At 29.6% G+C, this 24415-nt stretch overlaps 1 protein-coding gene across 1 annotated transcript; it reads left to right on the forward strand.

The window, feature by feature from the left end:
* Positions 1-1345: 1345 nt before the first annotated feature.
* LOC143205103 (proton-coupled amino acid transporter-like protein acs) lies at positions 1346-14903 on the forward strand. Its single transcript, XM_076418183.1, has 10 exons — positions 1346-1363; positions 7308-7382; positions 7447-7557; positions 7613-7763; positions 9578-9699; positions 9756-9840; positions 11511-11742; positions 11795-12023; positions 13588-13760; positions 14672-14903. Exons 2-10 carry the CDS (start codon positions 7333-7335, stop codon positions 14893-14895), a joined length of 1377 nt encoding a protein of 458 aa, XP_076274298.1. The 5' UTR covers positions 1346-1363; positions 7308-7332; the 3' UTR covers positions 14896-14903.
* Positions 14904-24415: the final 9512 nt, after the last annotated feature.

Below are 24415 nucleotides of genomic sequence, written 5' to 3' on the forward strand. Positions count from 1 at the left end.
CTTTCACCTAAAAGGTCGATTTTGTTTATTTTACGAGATTAAGATAAAACAATTTGAACAAAATAAAAGGATTAATGATATTCCGTGCTCAGTACTCAAGAACGATGAGTATTTAGAAAGATTTGGAAAAATTCCAATGGGATTAATAACCAAATTGTATCTGATAAATAATTATTCAATCGGGTGCTTCAGAATCGGTGAAATATTCGATATGTTATTTATGTTTATGTTAAAAAGCGAAAATATTGTTCCTTTACAAAGTTTTCTGTAAAAAAAGTCAATAAAAAACTAAATTTTCTTCCTTAATAAGTAAATTAAATTGTCTAATGCGTTGTGTGTGTTCCGGGTTACCTTACTGCTACAACCAAAGCAATGGGTGACTGGGGTTGACTGGATAGTTATAGGTTTTTGTGTTCTTTAATTTTTTGTTTGTCTACCAATCCCTGGATGAATTTTCTAAAAAATTACGAAATTCGAAACGTTTTGGAAAAAGTCGAGAAACCTTAGCCGCAGTCCTGTAAAAATCCCGTATCCTGTATGCCTATCCTCGTTTGCTATAGACATATATCTCAAGAAATCACTCAGAAATCTCCAAAACCCTACAGTGACGAAATTATGATTATGATTTGGCACATATCATTGAACAGCGTTTGGTATTTATATGAAAAAACGAGATTACTTTTTCCCATCGCAGTATTAATATATTAAACTATTCAAGCATATATAAATAATTAATAGTTTTTTTTATTTATTCTATTATTAGAACATTTCTCAATTCATGCAGAGAAAATGATTTGTTTATAACAATACTTAGAAATATATCGCATAATTCTATTAATTAAACTAAAGCTGCAACTACCTCAGATACAGTTTGACGCAATACGCTGTATTGTTGCTGTTAGTTAAGTTACTATAACAATTATTATTTCTCAAGATCAATATTAGACACATTACAAGGTTTAGATATAAAGATTTTTACCTGATAAATTAGTCTTACCTAGAATCCCTTTATAAACACTTGTGAATTATCCGAGATCGACGAAAATTGACAGGAGATTCTCCATTTCCTCTACTGGGACCGTAAAAATAACATCGCTTGTTGTAAGTACATATTTAGTACTAGTAAACTAGTTGTGATGACATAATAGTGGCTGGTACTTGTAGTAAATAACTTTGATAAGGAGAGACACATTTAACAGTAAATTTCCTATCAGATTCTCATTGATTATTTTGACAATTTCAACTATCTTAAATACCTGGTGTGGCTGTTATCAGATTTGTAGTTTTGTGTTAAGTGAATTATCTTTTTAATATACAACATCATTGTTTTTATTCTGACATGTTTAGTACAGTGTTGTGAGTGGTAACTTTCGAACCCTCTGTATGGTTATTGCAGAACTTTAAAAGGTAAGGTCATAATTAACATTTTATCTTACTAGGCAAGTAAATTCCAACTACTACAAATAAAAAAGAACATAAAATTTAACTCGAAATGTGTTGATATTTTCAATACACGAGTTTTCTAATATCCAAACACCGATTCTTAAACAAGGTGGTTTAATAAAAGTGAATAAAAGCCTATTAAATTTGCCTGACATGTTTAGTATACATTTAAGATTGTTCAACGTCTGCTTACGCGCTAATGTTTCATTAAACAAATCACTGAGTGTACCCCCAACGCCAACAAAAGATTCGCCAATTTTTATTTAACCATTTTATTGATTCTGCAAACATACAAAATATCTGGTATGGGAAAATTTTATGATAATATATGTTTATTAATAATTAATTAGAAAAAAAATGTTGCGAAAAAATTCATTTAGTTGCGTTAGTGTGAGCTATTGGTTATAAAATTAGTTGTTCAGTCTAAAATTGTTGATTATAGTTCTGAATTTGTTGGTAGTGATATTTAAAGATATATATTTGTTGATTAATCTTCTAAAATTATTAATACGCTTTAGTAAAATTAATTCACTTTCACAAATTTGATGATCATTGTTCTAAATAATTTTATTGATGTAAACTTCTATTTTGAGTAAAACATTCATATTTTTATTTGTTATTCTTCTTTGATCTCGAAATTGATGATGTTATGTCTAAATTTATTTACTGTTGACCTAATATTGCTGATTATTGAAGAACATATTTAGTATAGTCTCAGTTATGACATACATTTTGAATCATTTATATAAAATTGTTGATAAGTATTGTTGACTGGTTGATAACATTTACAATATTGTTGATAATAATACTAAAATCGTTGATTAGTTCTATATATTTTTGGTAAAAATTAAATGAAACATTCGTTGTCAGTTATGAGAGAATTTTGAATTAATTATATAAAAGTGTTGATTGATGTCCTAAAGCTGAGATGATGAATATTGAATCTAATAATCTACTGTTAGATACTGAATGTAATATCTAGGTAATCTTTTATCTGAGTTAATTATAAGAATTGTTATATAAACAAATAATTGTTGATGGTTGTTCTAAAAATTCCGACTGTTGGTTTGGTTTCGTTTGGTTAGTTAATTTTTATGTAAATATTATTGGTTGTTGCTATAAACATTTCATGTGTTTTAAGACTGTTGATAATAGTACTAATAGAGTTGATAGTAGATCTAAAATAGTTGATTGCTATAATTTGTAATGAAAACTAAAATGATATCCATGTAAGGTATTATTATTAAAGTGTTTTGAGTTTTTCATGACAAACCCAAGTTATTGACTGATTTATCAAAAAGTCAGTCACTCTAATAATACCTGAGTGAGTCAACTAAACATTTCCCAATGTCGTTACATAATTTGTAACACTAATTTAGAAAAAAAATTATATAGGTGGCGCTAATTAGAATATAATAGATGTAATTTTTCTCGGAATTGTATTTATTTTTGGCTACGGCTTGAGCCAAATAGTCGTAACATTCATATTTCAACAAAACCATTAAATATTGTACTTTTTAGTTTTCGTGCTTGTTTGAATCTCATCGTATCGTAGGAATGTAAGACGTTTTTTGTCAGATTTTACGAGGTACTGAGCGCAAAATTATCGGTGCCAGTCAAAACAATCATATTTACATTGTTAAAATCTTATTGGAACTAAAAAAATATACGATGATTGTTAACAGGGATAATAAACTAAATTGGTAAAAACTTTCAATAGATCAGGTCGATGAAGTCTTGATGTAACATGATGGTGGAGTAACGATTTATTAACTGGTAGCACATCAAACATCTGTTCATCATCAACCATCATTCACAGCGTATTAGAGCATTTTATTGGTGTTGCTGTACTTGAATACACACGACAAATTCCAATTATTTGGTTGGTTAATTCACTTGATGGCAATCGGTATTCACTAAACTAAATCATGACGAAGCAATTTATCTTATAATTTATAGTGAAATATTTATCTGCAGTTAATTTTTAGTAACATTTTTCTAATTTATATTATACAAATAAGTTTTGTGGTTATACAAGTAAGTTATGGTAATTTTTACGTCACCATAAACTGTTTTTTACAGAAATTGACCAAAACTTTAATACACATGTTTTTATCTTAAGTCCTTAGTATCGAATTATTGAAAATGTTGTAGATGAGTTACGATACTGAATACAACATGTTATACAACGTATGAATGACATTATATATTCAAAGAACTTTTTGATTGATAGTATTTGATAAACCGTGACAGGATCAGCCAAGTTGTTTAATAATAAATTATAATATTACTAAAGACAAATACAGAAAAATTGAGAATAACATAAAACTGATATTTAGGATAGGAAACAGGTTACTGAATAGGTAGTTTAGAATCAGTACAATCATGTTAATGGTTTTTTGGCAAAGATCTTGACAGACGTAACAAACTACGCGATGTACCGACCCGACTTGGCCCTAAGTAACTATTTTTTGTTTAAAAATCCAAAATCACTAATTTGAGGATTTTTTTGACAGTGTATCACTTTTTCGTACAATTCAAAGGATGTATTGTCCAAAAAATAATAATATTTCATTATTTTAATCTAAAATCTGAATTATTATTTTACGGTATACTATCTTGAGTGTTTCGTAGTTATCTTCATCAATTAATTAACCGTTTTATTAGTAATATTATGATATTTGATTTAATTTAAGTACCTTAAATTATATAGCGTAATAAGTAATCCAGGATGTTGACCTTTATTAACGACATATAGTTTGATGGTGTTCTCTAATTTTAAAATTACTACCTATTATAGTTTTTTTATACATGAAAACGCTACAAAATTGTAAAAATATAATCGTATGAAAGAGTCCCGTTCGTTTCCAATAATCTATAAATATTTGTCTGCTCGTATCCATTATGTTATGCCACAGTATTTCCACTAATTGCCAAATATATATTTAGATTCACTTCTACTAAAACTATGAGCTATTAGTTTCAAGAGACCTAAACGTATTTAGCACGTGCTACACAAAAATCGCATATATAATATTTTATGGCACAATAAAAATTCAAATTTGTCGCGGTATACAGATATACTGATGATGACATTTTAATAATGGAAAATTCAATCGATGCCGTGTACGCGTTATGTCAATTTAATTGGTTATAAGGAAATAATACTGATTTTATCAAACGTGTTGTGGTTAAATGATTGTCTCTCTGTCATTTTAATGATGAATAGTGGCCGACAGGTCAAAATAAGGACACGAATCGTGCAAAACCGGTGTGATTGTTTCCAAGGAGAGACAAATGGAGAATAATAGTTATATCTGTTATCAAATATTGACCGTGGTTTAGAATAATAGCTGAAAATATAATTCTTTCTTGGAATAATTTACATTAAACATGATAACTAATCCGATATAACTTATATTTTTAATAATGGAATGATACAAAGTGACCTGATGAATATTGTTAATTAAAATTGTAATTTACATTTAGTCTACAAATTACATTAATTTTTTAAAACCGAAAATCCTTGATTGTTAATATATGTACAGCATTGTTTTAAATAAAAATATTGCAAATTAATGTTTATTGTTTACTTACCTAGGATTTATATTAAATTATTAATAGTGTAAAACTTATTCTGAAATCTGAATGATAGTATTGAGAAAAGAAAAGAAAGAAAAGAAAGAAAGAAAAAGAAATATGTTGAGGAATAATTGTGTACAACATTGTTGATCAAGATGTTGGCTTCTAATATAATATTGTTGATTTTATAATCTGATGACCTCGTAGTGTCCGTTTAATATTAGTAACATTTAATTTGGAATTGTTGATTATAGTTCTAAAATTGTTGATCTTCTAGTCCATCGTTCTACAATACAGAAACTTATCTGAAATCATTATTATATTTCCTACTGTTGATTAGAAATCTAAAATTGTTGACTTTTATTCTAAAATTAGGATTTTTCTTTAAAAGTAAACCAGTTTAAAATACTAATTGTTGATTATTTATATGTCAATAAATATTTCAAGTTTGTTTTATTAATACTTTTATAAAATATGAGCATTTTTCATATAAAACTTTAAAATTTGTCCATTTAATTGTATTGTTGGTAATTAATTTAAATAATTTGTTCATTTCTAATAATAATTAGAGGATATTTATAAAAAATTCTTGTTTGGATATAATTTATCGATAAACTAACAATTATTGTTTTGTAATAATTATATTCATATGTTGGTTTAACATTTACTTTGAAATTGTTGATTATAGTTCTAAAGTTGTTGATATTCTAGTCCAAGCGTCATAAAATTTAGATATTCTTGTTCTAAAATGAACAACTTTGTTTGAATTTATTATTCTATATTTCGTAATGTTGATTGTCAATCTAAATTTGCTGATTTTTCTTCTAAAATTTGGACTTTTCTTTAAAAGTAGACTAGTTTAAGTAATTTAAATAATTGTTCCTATCTAATAAAAATTATAGAATATTTATAAAAAATTCTTGTTTGGATATTATTTATCGATAAATTAACAACTATTGATTTGTAATAATTGATTTGATATTGTCGGCGTAACATTTATTTGAAATTGTTGATTACAGTTCTAAAAGTATTGATATTCTAGACCAAGCATCATAAAATATGTAGATTATTGTTCTACATTGAACAAGTTTGTATGAAATTATTATTCTATATTTCGTATTGTTGAATGTTAATCTAAAATTGTTGATTTTTGTTCCAAAATGTGCATTTTTCTTTAAATGTAAACGAGTTAAAAATTCAATTGTTGATTAATTATATTTCAAGTTTGTTTTACTAATACTTTTATAAAATATGGTGATTTTTCATATAAAACTTTTATATTTGTCATTTCAATTCCTATTGTTGATTAATAACTTAAATTATTGTTCCTTTCTAATAAGAATTGTATAATATTTATAAAAAAATCTCGTTATTCTACTTTCGTATTGTTCTTTCAAAGTTAACGAGTTTAAATCGTTAATTGTTGATTATATTGTTTTTTAAATTGTATTGTTGATTAATAATTTCAATAATTGTTCATTTCTAATAATAATTATAGAATATTTATAAAAATTTCTTGTTTGGATATAATTTATCGATAAACTAACAAGTTATTGTTAGCCTTTTTGATGGTATTGTTGATTAATAAGTTAAAATTGTTCTTGTCTAATAAAAGGTTTACATTCTTTAGATAAATGGAAACTTTAAAATTGTTGATCTCTTAGTTTAAGTTATAAAAACTCAAGTTCGGTAGGAAACTGATAAATATTGGTTGAAAATCACATGTGAGTCAGCTGAAATTGAGGAACTGGCTTATAAATAATGACACTAAGACCATTTTTAAACAATACGTGCCTCAAAAACTAAACGTACATCATAAAACAACGGGTATTTACTAATTATGAATATATCCTCGAAATATTTTCTCTTTCTTTATTCATTCATCGTAATATTTCGAAGAGTGAGACGGAAAACTATAGTAATATTAAACTTCCCGTCAAGTATCAATTAAAATTGCGCTCAATCACCTCGCGAATTATACAAATTCATGATAATGGTGGCATTTGCATTTTTTAAATCGAAAAATCCGACGTGTTGATAAGAAAAATAAACTCCTCTTTATCTTATAAATTGGCAAACTTGGTCTCTCTCAAAAATCTATTTGCACACACGCATTTTCTATTAATAATACCACCTGAATAATACGCTTATTGACGTTAGTAACTGTTATATGTTTTAGTTTAGTGGTTTTTTTAAAGAAAAAGAAAACATCGGATAGTGTTAAATAAAAGAAACTTTCCCGGAGTGTCGGTGGTTGTTTATTATTGTTGTTAATGTTACAGGGACTTAGTTTTACGGTGTTTCGTAATGGAGAAGGAGCTGTACGTGGATACCAGGACGGATGTTTTCACGTCCAAGTAAGTTTGCGAATGGTTTTATTTCATTGCTCGTGTCATGTGGTTTATTTTATAAATATTTCAGGACCGTTCTAGTTAACGGGGATCAGAAGTCTTCGGAAATCAATCGAACGGAGTTCGAGATCGATACCAGATATGATCCGTATGAGAATCGGGTGCTGGACCATCCAAATACGTAAATATCACCGTGTTTTCATTCATTGCATTCACTCTATCGGACGTCGTTTCAGATTTTTAGGTGCTTTCCTGCATTTAGTTAAGAGTTCTCTGGGTACGGGGATTTTGGCGGTTCCCAGAGCGTTCAAATCCGCGGGGCTTTTAGTTGGTACCATCGGATCGATATTGATTGGAATTCTGTGCACGCATACCGTGCATATTTTGGTAAGTAAGAGACAGTGTTGTTGACTGAGTGAATTCGCGTAAAAATTCGGAATATTTTCCATGCCAATGCGTGCAAAACGAGCCTGTTATTTTGGCACTAACCAAGGTTGGAAATATCCGACTACAATACGATAACTTTCCACATTATCGGTTATATTTAACCGATTCTTTCGCAAAATATTTCGGTTTTAGGTTACTTGCTTGTTATAAAAGTTGGTTCGCGGTCAGTTATATATAAAAAGTACTGTTTGCTTTATTATTAAGGCTTTAGTTGGTATTTCTTTAAATTGTCCTCTAATATTTTATGAATATTTATTAAAATCAAAATTCAAAATTGTATTACACCTTATTATATTAAATATATACTTAAACTTGCTAAATTCAGTTAATTTTTGCTGTGATATTAATTATTAAGCGAGTAAAGAGACATAGTAATGTGTAAAACTATTCTTAGGGAGTAAATTTCAGTAGCAATTATAATTTTTTATAATGGCAGCATAACCATGACAACTTGTAAACTGAACTAAAACAAATTTAGAAGGACTTTTCTGTTAAAATGTAACGCTGTGTAAAAGTCAATTCACCGAAAAAAAAAACGACATAATTTTCAACTAAATTTTTTTGTCATACTAAAAAACTGTTTGTGCTTTGAGCAAAACCATTCATCGAGCCATTTTTAAACTTCTTCAAAATTGGATTACTGCTCTAAAAGCGCGTGTCCAATTGATGGGAATAGTTGATACATATTTTGATATTACATATATGATATACATATATATTATATAAAGTATCAAATTCAAAAAAAATATAAATATATACTGTACAAAATTCAATGATTTTTATTCATTAATTTTCTTTTAAATTGTTTGTCATCTTAACTTATATTTCTTTCAATTCGTTCTGTTAGTATCCATTCTTTTTGATAGATGGTTTTATTACAGGTGGAGATGTGTTATTGTCTAATCTTCTGAAGTATTTCACCAACATTATTTGAGCAACTCTGAAGAATAACAAGCTAGGTTAAGGAGTGCAGAATAATATGTTATCAAATATAAATATCACAAAACCGTTTTGTCGTTAATTTAAACAGCCAAAGGAGCAGATGCAATCATTCAATTGCTATACAGTGTGTTCTGTGCTTGGAGCAGAGTTAAACAAACATTTTTTTTACGTCACAGTTTTGGTTTTGTATTATAATTTCTTATAATTGTATTTCTGATGTTGTTCCTTCTTTGAATGTATTTTGATGTTCCGACTGCAGTTTTTTAGAAATAAAGTAAAAATAAGTAAAGTGATTATTGACCTATTACTATTCGTAAATATTTATCTTGCTTGCTACTATATTTCTTTGTTGTCTTTAAGATATTTTTGTCCTTTTTATCTACCATTATTTTATTCGTACTTCAACTAATTATTTTTACCACCATATTTTGTAATGTATATATATATATATATATATATAGCGTGGGATCAACAAGATCGATTTTGTCGATTTATTATAAAATTTCAACAAATCAACTTTAATTTAGTGCTTTTAATGATGTTCGAAAAACATCTAATTTTATATATTTTCTCGAAATGTCTCGGTTTTGCCCATTATCGCATTGTAAATAATTGTTTTATATATTTACATACATAGATTTCTTTTACGTAAATGTAAATCGTACAAAGCACCAAGGGTTCTGTTCTTATCAGTTACTACGCTTGCTGTTTGCTCTTAACGTTATATTTGATAAAAATCGGATGTTTAAGGATTAAATGGCTTTGACAGCTTCTGCGTTGTTACAATGATTATTAATGTAATATGTTTTCAGGTCAAAGCTTCGCATAAAGTTTGCGAGAAGACTAAGCTTCCCAGCTTGGGATATGCGGACACAGCAAAAGAGGTCTTCCTACAGGGACCAAGGCCGATTCAAAAATATGCCTGGTTCGCTAAGTATGTCCACGTCATGCACTAGTTTCTGCTCTTAATCTGTTTTTTTTTATTTTAAGGGGTTTCGTGGAGATTGCACTTATGTCCACTTACTACCTGAGTAATGCTGTCTATATTGTGTTCATATCAGTATCGCTCACCAAGGTAAATGCGTCAATGATGTGCAATAATTTATTATAAATATTGATAAAGGTAACATGTTCATTAACATGGCTGTTGAGAACAATGTTTGTTTAGAGTAGATCTTATTGTATCCATCATTTTTTAAAATTATATCTCCTTAATCAATATCGTGACATTATTGATATATTAGATGCTTATTACAGTCAGCTAAAGTGCCTCATCTTACAAGGTATCTCAAAAGAAAATTTGAATTTATTGCATTAAATTAATATCAAAGCTTGATAATTTATAACAAAGTTTTAGATGACTTCGATGCCTGATATATGAAGTCAAATTTTGTTTTGTTGGGTCTTTGCGGCCTTAGTTCTTTTAACAAGCATTACATCTGACCCATTTATCCATTAATTTAAGCTTGAGTTTTTGTTTCAATTTGAATAAAAAGGTCCATGGAATGCTGTTTGAAGCATGTGCTTTTCAACACGTGAATACTGGTCTCGACCTTTTAAACGTGGTGATTTTAACACTTAAGACAAAGAGCATTTTGGTCAACTAAAAAAAAATCTAAGATTTGAAGGCATTACTTGATGGAACCATTAATAGGGATCGCTATCGATTACAATTGATGCATTTGTGCCTGATCACTACGCGAAAAAACAGCCGAAATATTAGCAAAAACCCAACAATGTTATTTTTCAGTATGACAACGTTTGACTACATTTTACAAAACTGGTTAAATATACCCCTCCAGCCGTATTCTCCAGAGCTTGCTCCCTCCGGTTACTACTTGTTCTGGGCTGGATCTGGGACTTCTTATGAAGTAACCTTTAAAACTAATTTATAGTCCATAATTCTACACGATTTTCTTAAATAATAATCAAGATTCTTTAATTTTTGACACGGTCCTTTAAATATACGTTGTATGTCTGGATCAATCTTTTCTCAATTTTTGGATATTTCCAAAGCGTATGTATGAAATTAATACGTGAATGAAGTCATATCTTGTTAACTTCCCTGTAGTTTGGTAACTGTAACTTGTAACTTCGGCCATTTTAATAACAGTATTTCTATCATCAAAGTTGGAAGAACATATTGGATTCGAGAGCTATGAGTTCTGATATTTGCTATGTTTTATGCATTGGTTTTATTTGCAGATTACGCGGCAATCTCTAATAAGGATATGTTTATGTGACAAAAATCTAGCACCAAATAATTAATAATTTTGCTATGTACATATATTGATTTGAAATTTCAAAATATGTTACATATCAGTTACGTCGAGCTAAGTTGGTTCATTTGATTTTCATAATGCAAATATATGAAATGATGTAATTACAATTTTATGTAATTACACTTTAGTTCATTTCATATAGCCATCTGCTGAATGATCGATTATCACGATTCTTTAAATTTTGTAGTTTGTTAAAATTTTGTTATCAATTTTTTTATTATTCCTTGAGGAAACATTGGTCAAGAAATATTACTTATGTGGATATCATCGATTAAACATGCCATATCTTACATTTGCCGCGTCGTTTTTATAACCAACTAATATCACATTTAAAATTCATGTTATTATTGGGCTTAAACAATATATTCCAAAGATTCATTCATTCATTCCAAGATTCATTAATTTTTTACCAATGTCCTGTTTGTATCGTTGGAAATAATAATGTCGCAGCGTTCTTTTACAGCTATTTGCTTTCTATTACCCGGACATAGCCTGGTGGGATCACTATATGTTCAAGATCATCATCATGCTTCCCCTTCTGGGGTTGTGTCAGATCCGCGAGATCAAACACATGGTACCATTCTCGTTCATCGCCAATATAATGTTGGTGGTGGCCTTCAGTATAACCGGGTACTACATCTTCTCGGGATTGGAAGAGTCGCATTCCGATATCAGGATGGTTGGCAACCTGACTGGTAATATGGGAAATTGGCTCGACTAAAGTACAATTTAAAAGTAGTGTTTTAGAAATGCCCTCGTTCCTTAGTACGGTGTTGTTTGCGATGGAGGGTATCGGTACCATCATGCCCGTGGAGAACTCGATGGCGGAACCCGTTTTTCTCGGTTGGAGAGGCGTGTTGAATACGGCGATGTTGGTTATAGTGACTCTGTTCACCGCGATAGGTTTCCTGGGTTACTACAGGTTTGGAGAAGCTACCGACGTCACCATTACCAAAAATCTACCAGATGATGAAATGTAAGTTTTATCAAAAGGTTTAGACATTCATTTTGTCTCTTTTGGAGTGGTAAAGTTTTCATTGGTGATAGAAACTGTCAATAATTCTGGTAATATTACGACAAATTAGCGTTGGGAACTATCGACTGAAAACATTCGAAACAGTCGATAGTCGCAAAACAATCGAAATACTCGATAGTCAAAAAACTAGCAACTTATAATAATAATTACTAATTTCAGTCAAATGCACGGTTCGACTGTTTTTTTTTAATTCGTGATGTTAGACGAAGATATACGAATCCTTTCCTGTATAAATTGTGAGAGAAGAAAGGACGGGGATAATTGCTTGGGGCAGTTAATTTTTATGTGGTTATATTTTTCAACGTTAGTTTAAGCGAGAAGAGATATTTTATTGTATATTAATGTGTTAATTGCTATTTTTAAATAATATACTATAATAAATATAAACAATACAACAGAACTTAAACAAAACCTAAAAACTAAAGATGTACAATAACCATAAATACTATATAAAAATTAAACATATATCTAATCATAGAAAAAAAAAATTAATCCATGACATAATTAAAAATGATGTGAATGAAATGATATAAATGCTTTATTTATTATGGAAGTGAAATATTTTTTAAAAAAATCAGGAGAGTAATCGAAATATTACAACAATCGATAGTAAAAAGTAGTCAATTAGTAAACAGTCGATAGTCAATTTCAGTCGATAGTTCCCAACACTACGACAAATTATTCTGAGGAAAAATATTATGAAGACTTATTTCGCATGTATATGGTGGGTGTTATATTTGCCAAACTTCTTTGGTTATTCTATGAATTTTATTTTATATTGGTTATCTGATTATCTTATCAAACAAAACTGCAGAATAAAAAGATAAAAAAATCTCAGTAAGGGGCAACGAAGATATTCATATGAAACCACAAATTCCATCATGAGAAGTCACGTTATATATCATCTATTCTACGGTAAAAGTTAATATCTTAAATACCAGTAAAAGTGTAAAGATTACCCAGTCTTCTTGCAAGATAAAATACGTCTGTACAGAGGTCATTTTTATTTGTTTAATTGCCAATATTTTGCCAATTAAACAGAAGTATAGTAGAAGATATAATTATTTACTCCTAAAAAGGTAGAGATTCAGCTAACAAGGTACATTGTTGATATTAAGTTTCTCTTTCTTTTATTCTTTGTTTAGAGTTAAACGGTAATATCTATATGATTTTTGTTTTAATTTTAATATTATGTTTCATAGTATATGTTATTATTGCCTCTATAGCGGCACAATGAAAGCTAGAATACATATAAAAGAAATCTCTAATAGTGACAGTAACAGTCGTCGTAATTGGAATCGTGACGCCATATCTAATTTGTATGAGATTTATTCCAGTTCAAACTTCTGCCACTCTAATGTTTAATTTGAATCCTACCTATTGCGCCATGTTTTGTTGTTTGTTTATTTTTCTTATTTTGGAAATAATTTACAGCAAAATTAAGATAAAACATATATTATTCATTTATAAATAATAAATATATTAATATAAAGTAATTTTTTAGACCTGCACAAATAGTTCAAGCAGCAATATCCATATCAGTATTTTTCACTTTTATGTTGGTGTTTTTTGTTCCTGCTGACATCCTGTGGAGGCAGTTGAGGGATAAAATTTCGAAAGAGAAACATAACATGGGACAGATTATCTTACGAACAATCATGGTGGTTATCATAACAGGTAAGATATCGGGCACTCTCTTTATCTTTTATATTTCAAACTTAATCGCTTATATTAAGGGTATTTCAGAAATAAAAAATTTCAGAAGAAAAAAGAATTACGTAAGAACTTATTTGAAAAGTACAATACAAAATCAGAGGGGCTATATTTTTCCAACCATTTTTGATATCGTGAATGATTTAATTGACTCAAAGTATCATTGACTAAATAAATTTCGAAGTCGTTTTAATAAATTTTTCCTTCTACGGGCTGTACCCATTGTAACATTAAATAAAGTAAATGCGTAATTAACAAAAAACTTATTTACCCTATATACTACACGTATTTTGTATTCTGCTATATACACACAATTTAGCTTAATACCTACCTAAACCTATTTATCTATTTACAATAATATTTTAGATTTGTTTTGTTGGTAATTTAATTTTTTGTATATGTCTAGACCTAAAGTTTAACGTGGGCTCCGAACCACGGTCCTCAGCATTAAGCCTACCTGTATATTGATTACTTTGAAATTTTTAGCGGGTTCCTTATTTATTTTTTGAAGTCGATTCATTTTTTTGTTAAAAATATTTTACTTATTACACTTATTTAGATATGAAGTTATTTCTGATACACCCTTTATATTTATAATAAAGGATACCATATCTAATAAACAAATTCGTGTTGATTTAGAATCAGCTTCTGCTAAAGCAAATAAATATTAAAAAGCAAAACAATCAATTGTTTAAGGTTTCTTGATATAAAAACATTGTTTATATATATTTTTAGTATTAATTATAAACACAATATCAATATTTACTTAATCAATCCTTGCTATGATACTTTATCGTATAAATTATATTTTCTTAAACATTTTTTTTAAGATTAAAGCTTGGTTAATGGTGTCATGATGGATATTTGCTTTTTAGGTGTGGCCATCATAGGAGGCGAACACCTTGAAGGACTTATCGATTTAATAGGAGCCATATTCTTCTCGTCCTTAGGATTTTTTGTGCCGGCCCTACTGGATATCATCGTAGATTTCGAGGAGGGCTGGGGGGTTTTCCATTGGAGATTAATCAAGAACATACTCATCATGATCTTGTCGATAATTGCGTTGATTTGCGGAAGTTACTATGCGATAATAAATTAATAAGAGATGGAGATTTTTATTTTAACCCCCATCACCGTGTAATTATGCCCGGTAGAGTCTCTTTCCGTCACGTGATGGCGGACTTTGACCAAGCACGATACACATTAAAAATAAAAATGATATTTTGGTCTCGGCTAGTGTCGCGAAATATTTTCGGCGCAGGGAAGACCGAAAATAAAAAAAATTGCGACACTGAATGTCTTGGTGACGCTCGTTTATCGCCAGATGACGCTCTGATATCTATGACGACTATTATCGGTTATAGAAACGTTTTGTGTTTAGATTGCGTCAGTCATCACATGATATTGAGAATTCGCTAATACATATTCACAAATAGGTTTATTTCGAGACCCGAAACCTTATTTTTTAAAATTGTTTACATTTTGCTCTTGTAATGTGCAGGTTAACAGACTACAGTAAAATGAACAAGATGTAGTATAGAACTGACTAGTCGAACACACGCGCACTTAAATAAAATGCATAATATTTCAATTTAGTTTGATAATGTTTACATAACAATTAATTGAAGCTTGTATCAATAGATTCCTAGTTGGCTCAAATGTACTAATATATCTTTCTTCCTCACTACATAACTTCACTAATAATATAAATAAAAGCTTTTAATGGAGATATTGAAAACATTAATAAGAAGGAATGAAACAAAAGAAAATTGATGTCAAATATAGTATATTTCAATATCGAAGTAACAGCATCGATATATTCAATTATGTGTATTCACATTATTGATGTATTTCCTTTGTATTTCGTTTTTTGTTTTCACACCACCACAGTCCCTGTAGTTTGGTGACTGTAACTTGTAAATTCGGCCATTTTAATAAAAGTATCATCAAAGTTAGAAGAACAGTTTTGGCATTAACATGGGAAAATAAATATGTGATGTCATATGAGAGCTACGATGATATCTTTATGTGACAAATTTAGGAGAATAACATAAAAAATCAGCGTTTAAGTGTAATGTTTCAAAAGTCTTCAAAAATTCGGTTATTTTAACAGACATAAACATTTGAAAAGTTGTTAAATATATACTGAACATGAAGAAGTTAGTTTTGTCATCAGTTAGAAGTCTTGCAAAAGATTTTAGTCATATTTAAATTGATGTATTACAAATAATTAATAATTTTGCTATGTACATATGTTGATTTTAAATTTCGAAATATGTCACATATCAATTACGTCGAACTAAGTTGGTTCATTTTATTTTCATAATGCACATATCTGAAATGATGTAATTAACATTTTATACCGCACCTAATTTTTATTCAAAGTTCAATCCATTTTACAGAACATATATTTTACTACTTTAGTTTACTTCATATAGCCATCTGCTGAATGATCCATTATCACGATTCTTCAAGTTTTGTCGTTTGTTAAAATTATATTATCATTTTTTATTATTCCTTGAGAAAATTTTGGCCAGGAAAGATTCTTTGTGTGGATATGTTATTATTGAGCTTTAACAATTAATATATTCCAAACCCAGTTTCTTCTTCTTTACTAGTGTTATTTTAAAAAATTATCTTAGAGTTGATAGATGGCGAGAGTTATACAAAAGGCTAGGTCAAACCAAAACAGTAACCAAAATAACCAAAACAAGAAAACGAAACAACATACCAATTTCGCTAAAAAATAGTTAGGGTTTTGAAACAAAATGCAGTGGTCTATTAGTCTTGGTAAAGAATTCAAAACGATATCATAAAAACGATTATATGAGTTTAAGAATTATTCAAAAGTCGCATGGTGTCAAATAGGCCAATCAAGCAATCGTGCAAAGATATGAATCGAATGACTGGTGTATTACTCCAGTATTTTAAGACAAATCGCTTGATAAAGATCACGTACAACGTTCAAATAACGCTCTAGTTGAGAAATTGGACTGATCGAAGAAATAAAGGAAATTACTAGGATGCTTAGGTTTTACAAAATTCTGAACGCAATAGTAGTGATAAATTATTAAAAATGCCTATTAATTTGTTGTCAAATTCTGCCGACAAAAACCTATATAAACACTTAATAATTTATTAATAATTCATACTTAAGAGTCCGGAGACGGATATCTAGTAGGCCATAAATTCGTCAATTAACAAGTGAAAGAACGATTAAAGAAAAACGCGAATTAGAATGTCTCCGAGTTGTTGAGCACGCTTACATATCTCCACGGCTTGAAGGTTATGTAGCGTAACGAAAAAGAAAGTAAAAACATCGTTGATTTCCTGTCGTCTGCTGGCGAATTGCAACGCGATAGTCGGATGCAATCGGCCGACTGTGATTTCAATGTTATAAGACATTAAGTAACCAAAACAAGGAAATTAAAAGGCGATTTTGTTTTGCAGCTGTGTTAAATGCTGTCGTTTAAAGGTGGTCGTTAGTAATCGATTAAGATTTTTTTTAAGAAAAAAATATTATTTGTAGTTATAGTACATCTGTTTCATTGATATTAATAGCAGAAAACAGAAAAGTATACGATCAACATTCGACAATTATTGCTATACGAAATATAAGATTCCTTGGTCGTTGATTATGTAGCTCTAGATATATATATAAGGATAATTTCATATTTTAATAGCTTTATCATCATATATCTTAACTTTCTATCCTTATCTATCCTATCTTGCGTAATACGTGTAAGAAAATCATGACTAAAATTGCATTTTACGTACCATATATATATATATATATATATATATATATATATATATATATACTTTCGAATACTTGGTACTTTCATTTATGTATCTTTGCTTGTATTACATTTATAAGAAAATGTATGAAAATTACCAAAAATCCCAATTTTTCCTGAGTATATATATATATGGAAAAGTGGCAAAAAATGTTAGTTTTTAGAATGAGTTGAAACTTCCTTATTATATATATTGTATAGCAATAAAAACAGAAAAAATATTTATTTTACCTTAGGAATAACCATTTATGGTACATTGATAAATTAGTATAGATAAACTATTTTGGAATAAAGTTATCTCATTCCACATCTTTGAAACTACTCCATATATTGGAACAACAATCCCATCAGCAAATTTAGCATAAAATGTTGTCTATATAGTGGTACTTTCATTTATATATCTTTGCTTGTATTACATTTATAAGAAAATTTATGAAAATTACCAAAAATCGCAATTTTTCACGAGTATATGTATGGAAAAAGTGGCAAAAAATGTTAGTCTTTAGAATGAGTTGAAACTTCCTTATTATATATATTGTATAGCAATAAAAACAAAAAAATTATTTATTTTAACTTAGGAATAAACATTTATGGTACATTGATAAATTAGTATTGATAAACTATTTTTGAATAAAATTATCTCATTGTACATCTTTGAAACTACTCCATATATTGGAACAACAATCCCATCAGTAAATTTAGCATAAAATGTTGTCTATATAGTGGTACTTTCATTTATATATCTTTGCTTGTATTACATTTATAAGAAAATTTATGAAAATTACCAGAAATCGCAATTTTTCCTGAATATATATATGGAAAAAGTGGCAAAAAAGTTAGGCTTAAAAATAAGTTGAAACTTCCATATTATATCACTATTATAGTGATAAAAACGGAAAAATAATTTATTTTAATCTGCGAGTAACTTTTTATGATATACTGATAAATATTAATGTTGATAACTCATTTTTGTATAAAATTATATCATCCCATAACTTTGAGAGCAGGCTAAATATTAGAATAATTGCAGAATTTAGCATCAAATTTTATATGAATAGTAATACTTTCATTAACGTATCTTTATTTAAATTAATGTTATCAGAAAATATTTGAAAAGAGTATAGATATGGAATAATTTCTAAAAAATATAGCAATTGACATGAAAAAAATATCTTTTATACAATGGAAGTAATAGTTTATGATATATAAACAAAAAAATTTTTGATAACTTATTTTTGAATTTTGATTATTTTTATTTTTTGATTTCATGCTATCCATTCTAAACTGTAGCAAACACCAGAAAATCAATTTCGTTGTCAAATTTATTTATTTAAAAAAAACTGATAAAAAGTATGAAAAGTATTTTTCTTGATGTTCAAATATCATGTTATATCCATATATAGTAAATATGATATTTAAAGCCTGATAATGCATAGAACACTTTCTCTGTTGCACATAAGAAACCAAAAAGCAAAGCCATATAAATCAAAATTTATAGTGAAATGCCCGTACGCCGGTTTGGTAAAGACGTCGAAAAGAAAGGCGCTCAATCGTGTCTACTTTTAAGGTGTATCTGGTCTGGGCGGACGCAGGAGAACCTGCTATGTTTACAATGCCGGAATAGTGGACGATATGCCCGCCAAACCCAGTCAACCGGAAAATATACATGCCACTAGGTGAAGAAAAATATCTTTCCGCTATAATAACTTCACTCACTTTCGACGGTTTCGTTTTTATTGAAGGAGATTGTTTGAAATTTCTCGAAATTGTCGGGTTAAGCAACATATATCACGAAATACTTCTGTTATATGTTCAACAGGTATTTTTGTAGGCTAATATTAGCTTCTTCCGCTGAAATGATTTGCTAAAATGAAGTAAACTGTTATTGCGGATGTATACCCATGTCAATTGATGAAATTAATGACCTTTTTGTTGCAATTAATACTGGAAACAACAGGTCAATTGAAGAGTCCCCGGCCTACCATAGTAAAACATATTTTTTTGGCAAAATTAGTTCGCTTCAAGGCTGATACACTGATTATAGCGACCCTCAAACTTTTCGATACCATTTTTGTAGTACGATTTGTTCTTTGCTTCAAAACAGGCCTCAGTTTCGGCGATCACCTCTTCGTTCGACGAAAATGTCTTCCCAGCTAGCGTTCTTTTGAGATCTGAGAGCAGGAAATAGTCGCTGGAGGCCAGGTTTGGTGAATACGGCGGATGAGGAAGCAATTGGAAGCCTAATTCATGGATTTTTGACACGGTGCATTGTCTTGGTAAAGCAGCACATTCTTCTTCTTCAAATGCGACCGTTTTTCGGTGATTTTGTCCTTCAAAGGGTCCAATAAGGTTATGTAATAGTCGCTGCTAAAGATCCTTCCTTTTTCAAGGTAGTCAATGAAAATTACTCCATGCATCCCAATGGTGCCATTGGAACCAAATCAGGATCTGATGGCGGAAGGGAGAAATCGAGGCAAACGCTCAAATTTCAAAGGCACGTACAACAATGTTTTCACATGTATATTATCTAAAATAATGAGATATTTGGGTATAATGTTATTGCTGAACTGATGTGACGAAAAATCGGAAGTGGTTAAGTGTAAAAGCCATTCATTTTTAAGTACTAACCATATCATATGAGAAGTCGTAGAAACGTTGTAGGCAACTGTTTTTATGGTGTAATGATTAGAACGTTGTTACACGCGAAAGTTGCGGGTTCGATTCCCAACAGGGCAGCGATTTTTTGTTCTTGTTTGATTGTCAAATCACTCAAACTATATTTTTCTCATACGGGCTGTACTTTTACTTGGGCTATCCATTGTAATACTTAATAAAATAACTGCGTAATTTATTGGATAAATATCTAATACTGAAAAGAGAAAAATAAAATATTTTAGCAAGCAAATTCAACCGACTTCAAAAAATAAATAAGGAACTCAATAAAAAGCAAAATATAATCAAAATAGGTTTAGGCAGGTATTAAGCTATATTATGTGTATATAGCTGATTATAAAATATGTGTAGTATATAGGTTAAATAAGTTTTTTGTTTATTTTTATTTAGTTATTACAACGATTATAATATCCATATTTTATTTTGAAACGTTTTTTGTGTTAAAAATCTAAATTTGAGTATAAGGTAAAAGAATCATCAGAAGGAAAAGGTATAGAATCTAAAAGTATAGTCTATCAATAACATTTATAGTTACAACCTCGCAATGTTGCCACATCAACTTTGACTTGTTTATTTTTGCTTTCATATATATCAAAATTCTAATGGAAATAAAATAATGAAAGAAATATGATTTATTTTAACATTATAGAACATCTAAAGCATATATCCCCGAATGACTTAAATTGCAATTAATTCTGCAGCCACCAGTTTGTAGCGTGGGAATGTATTATTATATTTAAATTGAACTCTTTTCCATATCACCTATGAAGGGGCATTTTTTATGTAGTGGTATCCACTGTAGACCTAATCCAACTAATTTACAATTTTATATCCTAGTAATGTATTTTATTTTCATTGGAGAGCATATTTGGCTTTTCATATTTAGTTCTTCTTTTCCTCGTTATTGTGTGTTTCTTGTATTATCCTTTTTTCGTCTGTTGCTACCTGTGTACAATTTTCTTTCTAAATTCCACAGGTTTCCTCTATATCTTGTGATTTAATTACTGCATTCCCCCTAATGCATTTTCCATATCATCTCTAAAAGATTTGGTATGCATTATCTTATACATTCCAACCAAATACTAATGTATATTTTGAATAATTACACACATATCTACGCACACAAATTTGACAGAGATGCAATCTGTTTCTGAATATTTATTGGCTTTGGAAATCAGAATAATCACAAATATTAAGTAACCACTTTAAATTTATCTAAACCAGCAAAGAACCAAAACAATATTTCCAGGTTTGTAACCTCTAGTTATTATCAGTAATATTTTGAAGAATTTTACAGGCATTTGGCAACCAGGCGAATTTTATTAGACTGATTCGGTTACATATTCATCGCATCAGGTATCAAATAATACCAACAAATTAACATTAACACAAATTGACGAAAACTATTCGGCCACGAAACATTACAATTACGTAAGGGCCACGGAATATGTTCCAAAAATTCTTAGAAAATCGACTCATTTCTACGTATCGAGCGCCAAATATATCTCCAGACAAATCGACCTTTACACGAGGCGAGGCAGATCTAATATATTACATCTCCAGATTAATAGCGAACGCCATAAAGTTTAGAATCGTCAAAAATATATCAAGCAACAACTATTTTCAGCCCGATATTTAAGTATCCGAAGTCATTTCGTTTACAAAATGTAGATGAAATAAAATACTTTAAATATTGTTTAGCTTTTAACCGTAAGTCGATAACTAACAAGTATTTAGATTGAGTTAACAGCTGATCTATTATCCCTACATTTTTGTAACATATCTTATTATTACCTTATTATTACGTCAAATTTATTGCGAATTGCAGTTAAATTCATTTTAAAATCATACTGTAATTTTCCTTCTCGTTATATTCTAGTTTAAAAGAGATACAATGCTGTCTGGTGCGTCAGAACACGTAGCCCAATCGGCCGATAAAATTCACATGGTTGCCAAATGTCTACAATTTTACTTGTTTTCACGAATTTCAAATCGCCGCTTGACATTTGTGATTAGTGTGATTGAAAATGCAGGAGCCAATAAATAATGAATAATCAATGTCAGAAACACATTTCTCCTCAGAAGTTTATAGGTTAGGGTTGTGTTTTATTATATTTATATTGAAATGGGCCAGTGACAATTTGAAATAGTTTTCCCACGAAGAGTATATTCCTGAGTTGTATATATGTATATATATATATATATATATATATATATATATATATATATATATATATATATATATATATATATATATATATATATATATATATATATATTACTATTAGGGCTGTGTAATTTATTTGGATTAAAATTTTGTTTTATATAAAAGACAAAATAATTAAAATCAAACGTTGTGACCCTTTTATGACGTAGATTAACTCTTATTTCGGGACTATATTTTAATGTTTATAACTTTATAGTTTTTGTTATGTTTATAACTTTATAACTTTATCGTCAAAAACTTTGCAAAAAAATAGTGTTTTATGTTATTTATTTGAAATTTGTATCGAATTGCTCTTAGAGACTTTACATATTCTAAGTTCTTTAGTTAGTTCGCGAAACACTATATAATCGAAATAGTATATAATAAAAATATCAAAATAATTCATATATATTACATATATGAATCCAATAATAAAGTTAAAAAATAAAACTGGTTAAGAATAATACCAAAAAAAAGCAAATGAGAGATTATTATAAAATATATAATTAAAACGAAACTACATTTGCTACCACCGTAATTTCATATACAGTCTATCCAATAAAACAGCCAATATACGTTAACAACATATATGACGTCAGCACCTCGCAATGTTGGCGCATTAACTTAAAGAATTTTGGTTTAGAATGTTTTCCTGTTTGTTTTGTTCTATTTTGACGAATTTAATAGACATTTGGCAACAGGGTCGACCAGTATCAACAGAAATCGAATTTTATAGATTGATTCAGTTACATTTTTGACACATCAGATACTTTAAAACGAATTTTACATTTTTACAAACTGCATTTGGTACATTATTCGACGTCATATATGACGTGCATTGTCTGTTTCATTGGAAGGACTAGATTTCTTGTACTGTCTGGCATTTTCATGTATAAGTTCAAATATTATCTAATTCTGACATTCTGAGTCCATCTGGCGGTTCCATCGTAAAGTTTGACATTTCTGACGATATACGTACTCAGAACATTTTGTCGCACGGACGCTATTTGTTTATTTTTTATTTAGTTGAATATTTCATCTCGGCAAAAAATGGAAATGAATCGTGAACATATTCGTGCGATGATTTTTTACGATTTTCGACGTGGATTATCACAACAAGGGTGTGACAACAATCAATCAACTTAATTTGACTTTTAGCGATGAAGCTCCATCAAAAACCACCGTGTATCGTTGGTTTAGTAAATTCAATCGTGGTTCGCTGTCCGACGAGTTTCGTGAAGGTCGTCCAAAATCGGCTGTTGTGAAATTATTAAACAAGATTGGCATGGCATCTATTGTGAGATTGAGGCATCCCTAAGCATTACATGAACACTTAGCTGTGCGAATGTTATGTTCGCGTTGGATCCCACACAATTTGACAATCGCTCAAAAAAACGCTCGCGTCGATTGGTGCAAAGAAACGCTCAAGAAATTCAAACGCGGTGCTTCGAAAGACGTTTATAAAATTTGTGTAACAAGTAATAACTGACGAATCATGGATATATTCGTATGAGCCCGAAAGTAAGCAGCAATCGACTGTATGGGTGTTCCAAGATGAACCAAATCCAACAAAAGTTGTTCGCACCCGAAGCACTTCAAAGAATATGGTGCCCTGTTTCTTCAGGAAAACTGGTCATATTGTAACAGCGTCTCTAGAGGATCGTAAAAAAGTAAATTCTGATTGGTACACAACCATTTGTTTGCCAGAAGTCTTCAATGAAATAAGGGAAACAAACAAGAGACGCCGGATTGTTCTTCATCATGACGACGTGAAGTCTCAAACAAGAGACTATTTGAGCACTCAAAACACCGAATTGATGGGTCATCCGTCGTACAGCCCTTATTTGGCACCCAATAACTTCCTTTTGTTCCCATACGTGAATAATAAACTGCGTGGCCAACGATTTTCATCGCCCGAAGAAGCTATTGAAGCGTTCAAAAGT

This window comes from Rhynchophorus ferrugineus, unplaced genomic scaffold (genome assembly GCF_030347505.1).
Source record: "Rhynchophorus ferrugineus isolate W39M unplaced genomic scaffold, kcgeb_rfMv2 rfM11, whole genome shotgun sequence".
NCBI lineage: Eukaryota > Metazoa > Arthropoda > Insecta > Coleoptera > Curculionidae > Rhynchophorus > Rhynchophorus ferrugineus.